Source organism: Notamacropus eugenii, chromosome 3 (assembly GCF_028372415.1).
Source record: "Notamacropus eugenii isolate mMacEug1 chromosome 3, mMacEug1.pri_v2, whole genome shotgun sequence".
NCBI classification, from domain to species: Eukaryota; Metazoa; Chordata; class Mammalia; order Diprotodontia; family Macropodidae; genus Notamacropus; species Notamacropus eugenii.
In genome coordinates, this window is record NC_092874.1 from 460,627,928 (window position 1) to 460,643,099 (window position 15,172).

At 39.0% G+C, this 15,172-nt stretch overlaps 1 protein-coding gene across 7 annotated transcripts in view; it reads left to right on the forward strand.

Moving 5' to 3' along the window:
• Positions 1-14,096, forward strand: part of LOC140497623 (cadherin-related family member 3-like) — a 111,262-nt gene extending 97,166 nt beyond the window's left edge. For 5 of the 7 annotated variants that reach the window (XM_072598776.1, XM_072598779.1, XM_072598780.1 and 2 more), the window contains 4 exons: positions 3,256-3,455; positions 4,801-4,820; positions 4,906-4,970; positions 11,818-14,096. In XM_072598776.1, coding sequence (XP_072454877.1) covers positions 3,256-3,455; positions 4,801-4,820; positions 4,906-4,970; positions 11,818-12,015 — 483 coding nt within the window. In that variant the 3' untranslated portion in view covers positions 12,016-14,096. Of the gene's footprint in view, positions 1-3,255; positions 3,456-4,800; positions 4,821-4,905; positions 4,971-6,208; positions 6,258-11,817 lie in introns of all 7 variants that reach the window. The other 2 variants (XR_011964795.1, XM_072598777.1) reach the window with 2 other exon arrangements.
• The last annotated feature ends 1,076 nt before the right edge of the window (positions 14,097-15,172 follow it).

Consider the following 15,172-nt stretch of genomic DNA (forward strand, 5'->3'; position numbering starts at 1 on the left):
TACTTCCCACCAATTACCATCCTTACCCCAGCTCTGTTTTCAATCATGTACTCTCCCATCTACTCATCGTGCCTATTTTGGGTATTGTTATGTCTCTATGTAACTGAGAAAACATGCCAATTTGTGATCAAGGAATATAGTATATAGACGGGAGCGGAGCCAGTAAAGACAAGTGTAATCAACTTTGTGCAAAAAGTCAATGGTAATTAGTTTTTATCACATATGGATATAAATAAGTCAATTGTCAAATGATATTCAGCAAAATTTGCTGGAACAGCAAGAGCTGGCATTTCTAGTGATTATCCTGAGGCACAGCAAGTATTTGAAATGCCTTCTTAATCATTAACGATTGAGATTAACTATGTTCCATATAATTTTGGCATATTTCACTTTTTGTAATTGTGACAATCCTTGTTTGAAACACATAGATATTTCTAACACTTACCTTCTAAGAATTTTGCCTCAAATTTCACTGAAAAAAAAATTGAGGCTAAACAGTGAAAGGTCTCTCTTCTCTCCTCCTCTTTGTCTCATATTACTCAAAGACGTCACACCGTTATCTTCTTCATCTTTGTATCATATGGAGAGGTGGCCCTTCTCCTTGCCATAGCAACCCCCTCTCCATGCACAAGCGATCTCATTCCATTCCATGTTCCCCAGCACATTTCCCTCTCTATCACCCCTTCATTCTCAGTCTCTTTAATCCTGGTCGGCTGGCTGATTCCTTGCTGCTTAGAAATATATGTGTGTCTTCCCCCTTCCTCAAGAAGTCCTCACTTGATCGATCCAGACTTTCCAGCTATCATCTCCTACCTTTCCTAGTTTTTTGCTAAATGCATGGACTCTTTGAGAAGGCTATCTATTATCAGTGCCTCTACTTCCTTTACTTTCTCCTCTCAACTCTGGGCAAGTCATTTAACTGGGATTGCCTCAGTTCCTGATCTACAAAAATAAGCTGGAAAAGGAAATAGCAAACTACTCCAGTATCTTTGCCAAGAAAATCTCAGATGGGGTCATGAAGAGTCAAACACGACTGAAAAATGACTGAACAGGAACAATGCTGTCTTCTGACTACGTCATTCAACAGAAACTACCCTTTCTAGAGTTACCAATTGTCTTTTACTTGTAAAATTGAGTCCTGCTCCTTCTTGACCTCTCTGTAAGTGTTTTACACTGTCAAGCACCCTCTTCGTGTTACCAATTCCTCTCTATGTTATTGGGACCTTGCTCTCTCCTGGTTCTCCTCCTACCTGTCTTGTCATTCCTTCTCAGTATCCTGACTAGATCTTCATCTAGTTCAAGCTCACTAACCACTGGTGATCCCCAGGTCTCTGTCCTAGACCTTACTTTTTTATAGTTTTTTTGCTTGGTGATCTCATCTGCTTCCACAGATTCAATGATCATATCTATTCTGATGATTCTCAGACCTATTTCACCATTCCTAAACTCTCTCCTAACCTCTAGTCTCCTATCTCCAGCTGCCTAATGGACACTTTAGATTGGAGTCCTTGTAGATATATTAACCTCAGCATGTCTCACATAGTACACATTATCTTTCTTTAAAACTCTCACCTTTTCTTAGCTCCCCTATACTGTTGAGATCACCATGATCCTCTCAGTCCCCCAAGCTCACGACCTAGGTAACACTTTTGACTCTTCACTCTCTCTCATCCCCCCATATCCTCATTAGACTGTGAACTCTTTGAGAGTGATGGGAGCTTTTTGCCTTTCTTTTTTAACAGTGCCTGGTACATAGTTTGTGCTTGGTAAATGCTTGTTGATTGATTGAGATAACCAGAATATTTGGTTGACAATACCGCATTCCCCCAATATGCTAGGTTTTCATTATGACATATGTATGTATATGTATGTATGCACACGTATATATGTATATCTATCTATTATCTTTTGATATGTTAATGCTTGTAGATGGTTTAACTACTCTGATCCTTCATGCCTTTTGAGCCCACTCCATCATTCTGCCAACATCAATGCAGAAGTGGAATAGAAATGTACAGGACTGAAAACCCAGATTTCCTCTGTTTTGTAGGTTGCCATGGCGAATCAATTCATCACCAAATGGTCAGACTCCTAGCAATAGGACTCTTTTACTTAGGCAGGCTGGTCATTGGAAAACAGCTTTAATACAGTACTAATATTTGAGGCCTTTCTCACCTTGTGAAGTATAGAATCTACCAGAATTGTGTTTTGCTAGGATTGCCTTTAAAGGCTTTATCCCCACCAAAATGAGGCCCCAGAGTAAATCTCTATCTTTCTGTCTGCCTCTGTCTCTGTTTCTGTCTGTCTGTCTCTCTCTCCACACACACACACACACACACACACACACACACACACACACACAAACACATACCACACACATAATAGGGATAAATGTAAAGTCTTACATTTGGGCTCAAAAATCAATTTCAGAAGAATAAGATAGGGAAGTTATGGTTAGAATGATGCTTTTTTGAGAAAGATATAAAGGATTTAGTGGATTGCTAAGTCCATGTTAATCAATAATGGTTATGGCAACAATTGCAAAAAAAATCAGTGACATCTTGGGCTATATTAAGAGAGTCATAGCATCTAGCAACAAGGAGATGACAGTCCCATTGTCTCCTGCTCTGGTCAGATCCCATTTGGAACATTGATTTGGTTCTGAGCATGACAGTTTGGAACAGATGTTGCTAAGCTGTAGAACATCCAGAGGAGAACTAGAATGGGGAATCCATTCCATATGAGGATTGGTTGAGAGACCCAAGGCTGTTTAACTTGTATAAGAAAAGACTCAAGGGGATATGATGGTCACCTTCAAGTATTTGAAGAAATGTGATATGGAAGGTGGGTTAGACTTATTCTGTTTGGCCAAACCAGGTGGAATGAATACCAGTCACAAGGAGGAAAATTTAGTCTTGATGTGAGAAAACTTCCCAAGTTTGCAGTGAGAATTAGCCACAACTAAAATGGGTTGATTATGGTAGGAGTAGGTCCCCCAATTTGGAAGCGTGTAAACAGATTTTGAGTGACCACATTTCAGATTTGTTGTAGTGAGGATTCCTTTTTATTCATGAGTTTGATAAGATGACTTGCTGAGTTTCTTTCCAACTTTGAAATTCTGTTATATGTATGTATATATATACATGTATGTATTGCACATATCACTAGTTTGTCATACATAGGTTAATCCTATTATATGTGAGAAAATACTATCTGAAAACATTGCCTAATGCTTTGTGTTCTTTGCTATGTCAGCAAAAGAAGGGTGTGACTGTTATATATACATCTAAAAACACATACAATCCCAACGACTGGTACATCCCTTTCATCTTTACACTGATGGCTATTTTCCTGGTTGGGCTGCTTGCCTGGACATGCTACCTTCTTGTGAAATACACCAGCATTACCGCCAGGTGCCAAAAACTGACCAAGGAGCTCTCTAAACCAAAAAGCAAGTATGTGAATTTTTATTTAACTGGAGTGACTAATTGCCTTTAAAGGGGACATTTGTATGTTGCCTTGTTGGTCTCTGACAAAAGTAGCTTCTGAGGGTGTAGAAAGCTTGGATTTCTCTTTGAGCACGCAAGCTTATACCCACAGTGAGTTATACCCACTCTGCATCTGGTGCTCAGTTTGCACCTGAGTACTTGAATTTGGAAATACTAGTATTAGGTGGTTTGGGCAGAGGAGTCAGGGAAGTTCTAGTAGGTGGATGGAAAAGGTATAGCTACCTCCATTTCTTCTTATCTGAGAGGCTGGGAGTTCTGATGGGAAGAGTACTGACCTTAGGGGACACCTGGCGTAGTTCTGGCTCTGTAAATTAATACCTAAGTGGCCATGGGCAATTCACTTTACCTCTCTAATCATCATTTTCCTCGTGTGTATAATGGAGACAACAATTGTGTCCCTTTAAAACTTCCTAAATACTAAATTAAAAGACAATTTTTCTTGATCTTCAATGCCAGAATGTGAAGTATAATGCATAAAAGAATCTACTTCCTCTATTAATGATAAGACAAAAGACACAAAAATTAAAACCCTTCTGGTATAATTAAAAAAATTAAAGCTCCTCATTATAAGGCTCACATGAGAATTGATGAATGAGAAGATTCTCTGCAAGACACTTTACAAATACAGAGCTTGTCAATTTTACTGAAAATAGCTCTCCCTACACCCTCTATTCTTAGTGGCTGATCCATAAATCCAGAGCTGGAAAAGTCTCTGAGAACATGTAGTCCAAATATCTCATTTTACAGATGAGGAAACTGAGACTAAGGAAGATGAAATGACTTGCCCAAGGTCACACAAGTAGTAGGCAGCATCAGTAAGGGAAATTGAAATGCTGATCTTCTGACTCTGGAGTCAGTACTCTGGCACTCTTCCATACTGAATGATGATGATGACAATTTTATAGCACCTACTATGTTCCAGGCACTGTATTAAGTGCTTTACAAATATTATCTCATTATTTCATAACACCTTATAGGATTCCATAGGCTTCCAAAATAAAATTAGAGAAGACATTTCATCAATCATCCCCAACTCTATATGGGAGAATATTGCCTGCTATCCACTCTGGCCTACCTAGAGCAATAAGAGAATTTATGTGTTTTGGGGCCTATCTTCTCGAACAGACGGAATTGACATTCAGACAGTACTTCTTCCACAAATTATATTTCCCCCTGTGGAGGAGAGCCATGCTCACTATTCATGGCCTGCTATATGAAAATGATCTTTGAATTTTGCTGTGCAGTAGAGTCATGAACCTAATTTTTTTTTTCTGATTTTCTTTCATTGCAGAGGAAAGAAGTATGTAGCTGGTAAGTTGTTAATTACTGATTGTTCTACGGGTGTTTAGAAGTCACTCAATAGATTTCTACCTGATTGGTTTTCCTTTCCCAATAGGCAGCAAAAATACCAATGATGACATGGTAACAGAAAGCAGACATGAAAAAGCTGAAGTGGTAACTGTGAGTATAACCTGGGAACCATATGCTACCACAGAAGTAATGGCATTTCATTGTCCCACTCCTTTTTCATAGTGATGAACCCTGCCATAGGAATTCGTTGGTTATCCTCCTTTCCCCCTGCCCCCACATAATGCAAGTAGAATCAGATAATTCCAATTCCAACCATGGAAATCACTGAACTAAATCCAAGACCAAGTTCTATCCCAGAGAGTGTGATTCTTATAGAAGAGTGGATTCTCTAATTCAGAGTCTCATAAGCATGGGTGAAATTCTCATGACACCTAGCTATAGACTTTGAGTAATTCATTAAATTATCCACAAGCAATCTCAGGTAGGCAAGTAGAGTGTGTCAGTGAGATGGGGAAGAGGTTTATACTTGGGGTGTCTTTTCTCTCCTCTTGATGTCTCCCCTTTTGGTCTCATGCTGCTCAAGTCCCTCTAACTTTCCAAACCACTTGAGTCTGCTTTACCCCCATCCCCTTTAAAGCAATATTTTATATTCTAGAACCTACTTTCTTCCCAGCAGAAATCACTTCACCCACTTCTTATCTTAAGGTCCTAGTGTTTGACTTGAAGTATCTGATAAATAATCCATGTTAAAATGGGAATAGACTGACCACACAAAGGAAATGAAATTGCATTTTAAAAGAGTGATTTGGGGAACATGAAGATTTTGGTGGTAGAATTGACTGGATTAGATTCAAGAATTTATTAGTTGCCCACTCCATGCCAGGCAGCATGTTGTCGGGGATAGAGATCTGGCCTTGAAGCCAAGAAGACTGGGTCAAGTTCTCCCATTGACACATGTTGGCTGTGTGAGTCTGAGCAAAGCAACTGATCTCCATTTTCTAGACCACTCTCCAATAGTATGAATTGCAGAGGAAGATGCCAGCCTGCATTAGTAGAGGAATTGACCTAACCTGGGAGTTCCCTGTAGTCATGAAGTCATAGGTTCCTATTGCTAGGTGCTGGGAATACAAATTCAAAAGTGAAAGTCCCACCTTCAAGAGCTTATATTCTACCTAAGCTTTGAGAGACCTTAGTGACATATCATGGAGTCTCTTGCCAACTCTGACCACCCAGGAATAACCTTAGATGGCCCAGGAGAATAAGAAAAGATATATGATGAGGGGCCCATCTTCTAGAAATGTTGAATTGCAACACTCCCTTCCTCCCAAACCCTAAAGCAATTCTATATGAAATGATAATTTATTTGTAACAATTTGTCCTTTTCTAAGGAAACAATTGTGTACAAGACAGTATTTGATGAAGAAGCAATGGATCCAGGTACAGTGCATCAGATGTCTTTGGGGGTCAGACCCTCTTTACCTAAATATATTCTATTAGCAAGATACTTGTCATACTGTGATATTCTCCACTCACTTAATGCATTGTGATTAGCATCATTCAAGCAACTTTTTTATTTTGGAAAAAATTCTCTGATAGAAATTGAAACTAGGTAGTAGTGGTATTTCATCTTAAGAACCCAGCGGAGTCCCGGGAGCAAGTGAGTTAAGAGTGATTGAGCTGCCTTTCTAGTCAGTGGAGGTAGCAGTAAGCCAGGGCATCCAAGGAGTGATGGAAACAATTGCCAGTGGATGTAATAACCCTATTTCCTTTGGAATGGTTTAGCTTCGTAGTAGTGAGATAAACTGATTTATATAAACCCCCATGACATGGGGAAGAGCACAGCTGCACTATGTGGACACCCAGCAAGTTTTCGGTTCTGTTAGTGTTTCTGTGTATTGTAGTCTAGTCTACGGTGGCCATGCTTATTTTCTCTAGGTAGGAAGGCTCTACTCCCTAGAAGGTGAATCCGTGATAGGATAATTCAGGTAGAGACCCAACTTCATACTAAATCAATCAATCAATCATTCAAAGAGGCAATGAAAACTGTCTCTATCCTCAAAAAACTTACATTCTAATGGGGGATATAACATGTGTATTAACAAGACTATTCCAGATACAAACAGTAAATGGAATATAACTATTCCTTTAAGGGTACATTTAAGAGGCTCAGAAATGACACTAACCAAATTTTGTCTCCATGGCACTAGATAGTTCATGTTTTTCCTTTAAAATTTTAAAATTTGTATTTTTTTGTTTTTATATCACCTTCATTTCCAAATATGTGCACGTATATATACATACACATATATTAAAAAATCTGCTCAGTTCCCAACTGAACTAGCTACCTTTTTAAACAAAGAATTAAAAAGGAATGAGAAAAAAAATCACTTTGGCAAAACTAACCAAAGCAGAACTTGACTCTAACCCTAACATTAATTCCTTTGGACAGACGATGATTGTAACTGGCCAAACGGAGACTTTCTAAGAAATATTTTACTATTCAGGAACTCTGACAATAGACCCAGGCTCAACAGACTTTAACAAAGTGAGAGCAGAAGAGCTTCTTCTGTCACACAGACTATTCTAGTGCTAAACAAGTTTCTCTTAGGACCTTCTTTTCTTCAGTGGATGGATAGTTTTGAGTCACACAGAGGTGAGGTGGTTTAGGTAGACCAGAATGCTATATCAAATCCAAGTTTCCTGATCCCTTCTCCAGTGGTCATTCCAATATACCACAAAATTTTTGATTATATAATAAATTGTTTAGAACTGAAATGATATTTGGGTACTAAAGATACATTGATTCACCAAATGGGATAACATATGTAATAATTCCCACATTCTCACTTTAAAAAATTAAGATTTGCTAGATAGTACATATCAGTGTTCCATATTTTATACATGTGAAAACTGAGGCCCAGAGGGCTTAAGTGGCATCTCATAAGAGCATAGCTCTAGAACTGGAAGGAATCTCAGGGACCATCTAACTCAAATCCCTCATTTTACAGATGTAGAAACTGAGGCCCAGGGAAGTCAAGTGACTCCCCCAAGATCACACTACTACTAAGTAATGAACCCAGGGCTTCCATCTCCAAATCCAGTGTGCTTTCCATTGTACCATAGAATCACCCTCATTTGTTTGAGTTAGTTTCTTCAGCTATTCACCAGGAAATTTGGACTAGAATCAGAGGTTCTATAACTATTGTCTATGAACTCTTTTTTTTTCTACACATGTTTTGGTAACTGTATTTCACTATAACTGATTTCCTTTATAATCCTATGTATTTACTTGTGAATTTAAAAGCTTACACTGAGAAAGGGTTTCATAGGCTTCTCCAGACTGCCAAAGGGAGGTCCATGACAAAAAAAAAGGCTAAGAATCTCTGAATTAGATCTCTTAAGTTCTATAACATTTGATGACTGAATCTATGACTAGGAAGAAAAATTACTTTGCACTGGAATTCACATGATAACATTCAACAAATTCCAATGATGGCCAGATGAAGGAACATTAGTTGCTTCTACCAGGTCTGAGGGTTCAGATGAATTGGTAAACTGAAAGCAATATTAAGTAACTCAATAGGAATGAAAATTCCCAAGTCCTAATTTCCAGTAGCTTATGGCTTCTAGACATGGCTTCATCTTTTTATGACTAAGACAGGAAGATGGGGAGTGGGAAGGGGAAGATTTTGGAATAGAGATAGAGTCCTAGCAGGGCTAGGTCAGAAAGGTAGGTGACACTGGAGGCAGAGGACACCAGGCAAAATCACACCAGGATGTGAACTTGCTTCGAGTCCCTTGTTTTTTACCTAGATTCACTCCCATCTTGGTGCTCAACTGAGAGCTTTTTCTATAGCTCTCCTCCCTCTTTTCCTTCCCATTTTTTTTCACTATTCTACCTATGTCTCTTCAAATTCACCATGCCCAAAACAGAACTCAGTATCGCTCCTCCTACAAAAATTCCCCCTTTTGAACTTCCCTATAGTTTTTGAGTCATCCATTATCTTCCCAATTTCCTGGGTTTAAAACCTTGATATGATCCTTAACTCCTCACGCTCCCACGCTCCATATATCCAACCAGTGGTCAAATCTCATTGTTTCTTTTTTCGCTGCATCTATTTCTTTCTCTCTTCTCACACCAGCCCTGTTCTAATTCAGCCCCTTATCATCTCTCACATGGATTATTGCAACAGTGTTTAATTCTTCCTGCATTAAGTCCATCCTCTGTAGACCTACAGAGTGATTTCCTCTTCTGTCCCTAAAGTGTAAGTGTGACTCTATTAACCTCTTGTCAGTGAGCCTTGGGAGGCTCTCTATTGCCTCTAAGATCAAATATGAACTCCTTTGTCTGACCTTTAAAACTTTTCCTAACTTGGCTCCTTCCTCCATTTCCAGTCTCCCCAAACAGGAGTCCTTTCCATATACTGTATGGCCCAGCGTTGCTGCTTCCTTTGCTGTTTTCCATATACAATGCCTTGTCTCCCAGCTCTATGTCTTTGCACTGGCTGTCCCCATGTTGGAATGTCCACCACCCCCTTCACCTCTACTCTCTGAATCCCTGATTTCTTTCAAGATTCAGCTCAAAGTCTACCTTCTTTATGAAGCCTTTCTGGTACCTCACAGTGGCTCGAGCCCTTTGACCCCAAACATCCTTGTACACATGCAAGTTGTCTTACCTGTTGGAATGGCAGCTCCTTCAGAACATCTGTGTTTCTGCACCCTTAGTGCTCAGCACAGGCACGGGTACTTAGAGGTGATTGATAAGTGTCGATTGGTTGACTTCTATCTATTCTTAACTAAGATTAGCTTTTATCAGCATGGAATAATAACAGGAATTTATATGGAGCTTTATGCTTTGCAGAAATGCTTTATAGATATTATTTGATCCTCATAGCAACCTTAGGAGGGAGGTGCTTTTATTATCTCCATTTTCCAGATGAAGAAACTGAGACTGAGAGTGGCTAAGTGACTTGTCCATGGTCACTAAGTTAATTAGCATCTGCAGCAGGATTTGAACTCAGGTCTACATGGCTCCAAGTCCAGTGTTCTATCCATTATGCCACCTACCTTCCTAGGACATCCACAGAAATGGCACATTGAAACAACTGTATCTCCATAGATTGCAGATTTAAGAGCTGGGAGAGACCTTAGAGGGCACATAGTCCAACCCCCTCATTTTACAAATGAGGAAGTGGAGCCTCGAGAAGTTAAGTCATTTAGTGAAGGTGATACAGACTGTTGGTGGTAAAACTGAGACTTGAACCTAGGTCCTCTGACTTCCCACCCAGTGTTCTTTCCACTGTGCTGTAAGAGTGTTGGGTTCTTTCATGAACAAACAGTCTTCACCTGATTTGATGAATACATTGTAGTGCAAATGGTGCAATGCAGTTGAAAACATTCATCCTACACAGACAGCAGCTCTGACAGAGCCATAAGTTGTGGCTAGTGAAGAGGAAATAAACTCTCTTGGTCAAGTCCATGATTGAAAAATGTCATGATCTGAGTTTTTAGAATGAGGACAAGGAGAGTTTGGCTCATTTTAAAACTGAGTCTAAAGCCTGAGATTGAATAGCCTACTCACAATTTCCAACAGATAACATTGACTTACAGGATAGATTTGTGTGCTGATGGGGAGGTGTATTTTTTGTCACTTTTCAAAGGTCCACAATTGGTGGGTGGGTAGCTTAAGTTATTTAAGGTCTTTTCATCTTGGACAGACCTAAACTCAAAGCTCGATTACCCTTGGATAATAATAAGATCATCCATTTAGAGATAATCAAGGCATGGGTGGGTAGTTAGCCATCTCTAGTCTAGGCCTTCAATATAGTAGACCAGTTGATCAACAAGCATTTATTAATGGGAAGAAAAAGATGGCAATGAAATAATGCTTGCCTTGCCTTCGAGATCTTGCTCAAGGTACATAGTAAGTAACACAGATTTGAAACTTGGCTCTCTGATGCCAAGTCCAGTGCTCTTTCTAGAATATTTTACCATCTTTGCAACTCTGTAAAATATATCCTTAAAGTTTTCATCTGTAGAATGAGGACTGTAGGTCCTACATCTCTAGGAGTATAGTATGATGGGAAAAAAAAAAAAACAATGATCCTGAAGTTTTTAGATCTGGGTTCAAATCATCCCTCTGACATTTCCTGTCTATGTGAGCTTGGACAATTTGCTTTTCTATTCTCTCGGTTCTCTCATCTGAAAATAGCGGTAACATAACCTGCCTTATGTACTGTGTATGGTTGTTGTGAGATTGGCTCTGGAACCAGAAGATGAGTGTTCAAATCCTGCCTCTGGTACTTGTTATCTGTAAGTTCTTGAGTAAGTCACTTTACTTCCTTGGTCCTTAACTTCCACATCTATAAAATGAAGAAGCTGGACAAGATGGCTTCTGATGTCTCTCCTTATTCTTATGTTTCCTATGATGCTATATCAATAAAAGTTGAATCAGTGAATTGAAGTTTCATATTTATACTCACAGAAGGAAACCCCTCCCCAACTCAGAAGTAAAGAATGTGATTTCTAGGACAGCTTCCTAACAATTATTGCTGTCCTAAAGTGAAATGGACCACCTCAAGAAGTGGTAGATTTTCCCTCTTAGAAGTTCTTTCAGGTAAAGGATGGATAAGCACTTGTTGGGCATGTTCTAATGGCACTCACTAGATAGTTACTGAGATCCCTTCTGGTTCAAAAAAATAGATGAGTTGTCTTTTTGGACAGAATTTGGAGCTATGACCATTTTCGGGACTATGCTTACTTAGTTTTATATCTCATAGATAACCTTGTCTCTCATTTTTTAAAATCTGCCTTAGTTGATTAAATGTCCCAGTCTTCCTCCTAGGAAGCTTTTTACCTCAAAAGCCATCTTGGGCATTTCTGTGAAGTCCTTTAATATTTATCCTCAATGTTTCCTGTTATTATACAGAGCCCAATTTGGAAGATATGAACAACTCACTACCTGCTTTTTCTCTGTTGTATGCTTTTTCTCCAACAGTCACAGGGAATGTATATGAATATAACAGCAAGTCGGGAGCTAGGAAATGGAAGAAGATGCCCAGACCACCAAAGGATCTGGTTACCAACATACAAACTATCTCGGAGAAACTCCCTACTGATGAGCCTGTTCAAGGATGACACAACACCTTGGCATCCCATTTTATATATCACAAAGAACCTACAAAATCTCTCTTAATACCTTTACCGACTTTTGCTTAGTTGAATTAAGTGTATTTTTAACTCTGTTCTCTAAAATCAAAATGTAAATTTCAGACTGTTGCAGACTAATGCCTTCCAGTATGTCAATAGTCAACATGAAAGCTGCTGGGGACAGGCCCGAAGGATAGGTTTTGATCCTCAAAAGAGTTTTACTGAGGGCAGCAAAATCTTCTTCCCATTTAATCAGCTCTTTTCCCTTCTGAAGGATTTAACCAGGCCTAGGAGGAGGAATGTACTCAGAATGCTTTCTTCTGGTTGCTGGTCATCATTCAAAATGAATGTTTTTTTTAAAGCTCAATTGATCTGGCCTTTTAATTTTCCTTTTATAGTTCTCTATGCAAAATGGCCCTGCCAACTCTTTACTTAGTAATGGCTTGTAAATGCGCTGTTGGAATCCAGGCTGTCATTGGCATCAGTGAAGTCTGTGACGTCTTGTTTTAGAAAATGAAGCTTTAAGGTCCACCTTGACTATCAGGCTTCCTCGTTCACATTTGTAGAGCACTTAAAGGAGAGTGGTTGCCATTCCTCAAGCCAGCACTATGGTAACTATTGCAAATATTCTTCTCCTCATTTGACAGAAGAGAAAACTGATGCTCAGTGATTTTCTTCTTCAAGGTCACAAGTAGCAAGTGTCAGAGCCAGTGTTCTAACACATTTTACAAGGTCACCATTTTTTTTTTTTTTACAAACCTAGACTGACTTGTTAAGTCAGATAATGTTATTTCTTTCATCCTCTTGGGCTTAGAGGACAGGGTGCCCATCACAATCAACCTCCAACTCTAAGTCTAGATGCACAAAATAACATCTATTAATCTAATAGCCAATAATCTAATAGCAACTGACATTTAGGTAGGCTTCCAGGTTTGCAAAGCATGCTATATCCATTATTTTATTTAATTCTTATAACTACTTTAGGAGATAACTTTTGTTGTCTAATCAATTTTCGGTTAGTTGTCTGACTCTTTGTGATCCCCTTTGGGGTTTTCTTAGCAAAGATACTGGAGTGGTTTGCCATTTACTTTTCCAGTTTATTTTACAGAAGAGGAAACTGAGGCAGACAGAGGTTAGTGACTTGCCCAGGGCCATACAGTAAGTATCTAAGGCTGGATCTGAACTCAGGTCTTCCTGACTCCAGACCTAGCACTCTGTCTACTGTACCACCTAGCCGCCTTGGAGAGAAATACTAAAGGAATTATTGGCTTCATTTTTCAGATGATAAAACTGATATTCAAATGACTAGCTAGGCAAGAGTTACTCAACTAATAAGTGTTAGAGGTGAGATCTGAACCTACCCACTTCTCCCTAACTCCCAGCCTAGTAGTTTTTCCATTTTTTAATGCTGCCTCTAGACAAGTCAGATCCCCAAATGAACATTTTATACTGCCACGTAACTGAGGAAAATTGCTTTTGGAGGGAAGTGGGTGAGAGGGCAAAGATGAATTTTCAAGGTCCCTCCCTCCCTCCTTCTCTCTGTCTTCTCTCTCTCTCTCTCTCTCTCTCTCTCTCTCTCTCTCTCTCTCTCTCTCTCTCTCTCTCTCTCTCTCTCTCCTTTCTCATACACATAGCCTTAAGGCCTTTTTGTAATCCAGTGACACATATGTTCTGAGAAAGGAGATGATACCAAAATTAATGGGTATATACTGAAGGCTAATTGTCTCTCTATTTGCAGCTCTGAAGAGATCAACTTGTTTTTAGTAGTGAAGAAGAAGACTTTTAAGATGAAATTGGTCCAAGGGGGAACTCTATTGGAATGTGGAAAATTCTGAGTTCAATTAGCCATTGTAAGAGCTAAGTTTTGGACTGACCAATTGCTGTCTCCCCCTAGATGGGCATGATAATCCAAATATTGTCTGGGAACCTGGTTTATCTTTCTAATGGTTAGGTGCACACTGGAACAATCTGATCACCTGCTGATCACTAATTTGGTTTAAAAAAAGTTTGCATGGTTCATTCTTTAAATTATTTTTGTAAATTTATACTGGAATGAAATATGAAATAAATGATCTTGATAGGTTATGACATACAAGGAAATTCAATAAAGATAAATGCAAAGTTTTACCCTTGGGTTTAAAAATATCAATCTCACAGCTACATGATGGTGCAGAGAAGTTCTTCTGAAAAGAAAGGTCTGGGGTTGTGATGAAACTCAAACTCATAGGGAGTTAACAGGATGATATGGTGGCCAAAAATCTTAATATTTTTTAGGTATAGGCTGGACTAGATGGTCTCTGACTAGACTTTCCCAGCTTGATGATGTGCAATTTTGAAAATGAAGAAATTAGTATGTTTTTGCCTCTTTCTTCCTCAGATACAACTCTCTGTCTAGAATGGAGGATGAAATTTCATGTGAAATAAACATTCTCCTGTCCTTCATTTTCCCCTCCCTAGAACAACGGGTGCATTTTGATTTTTCTGGGAAAGAATCTAGTTATTTGCCCATCCTCTGCATATTATCTTCCATTTGGTTGGTAGTCATGTTTGGTTTTGCATTCAACTCAAAGGTCATGGACCTTTGCCCACAAGAAGAAAAAAAAAGTACCAGCCCTTTGGGATTAAAATGTGTAATTATTCCCATAATTCATAAATTAAACTCTCTATGAACAAGTTTTAAATAGAAAAAATGGCATTTTTACTATGTCCTTGATATACGGTAAATATCATTACTAATCAGCATGGCTGCTAAGACATTCTGAAAGTCTATTCAGGCTAAAACAAATTCCATTTGTGTTTGTCTAGTGAAGAGATGTGTTCAGGTGGCAAGTCCAAAAGGCTCGTGTGGAACCTTTAAGTCAACGTAAACAGGCCCCACAATGCTGCTCACTGATTCTTACTGATCAGACTGATGGTTATGCACTGTCTTCTAACTCATGGCTATTATTAAACTGAAGCAGCTAGGTGGAGCAGCAGGTGGGACACTGGATCTGGAGTCAGGCAGATCTGAATTCAAAGCTGACCTCACCCAAATACTATGTGTGTGTGATTCTGGGCAAGTTACTGAACGTCTTTGTCTCAGTTTCCCCATCTATGAGGTAGGGAAAATAATAGCACTTATCTCCCACGGTTACTGGGAATATAAAATCAATTGACATATATATATGTATATATATATCACTTTGAAAACCTTAAAGTTTTAT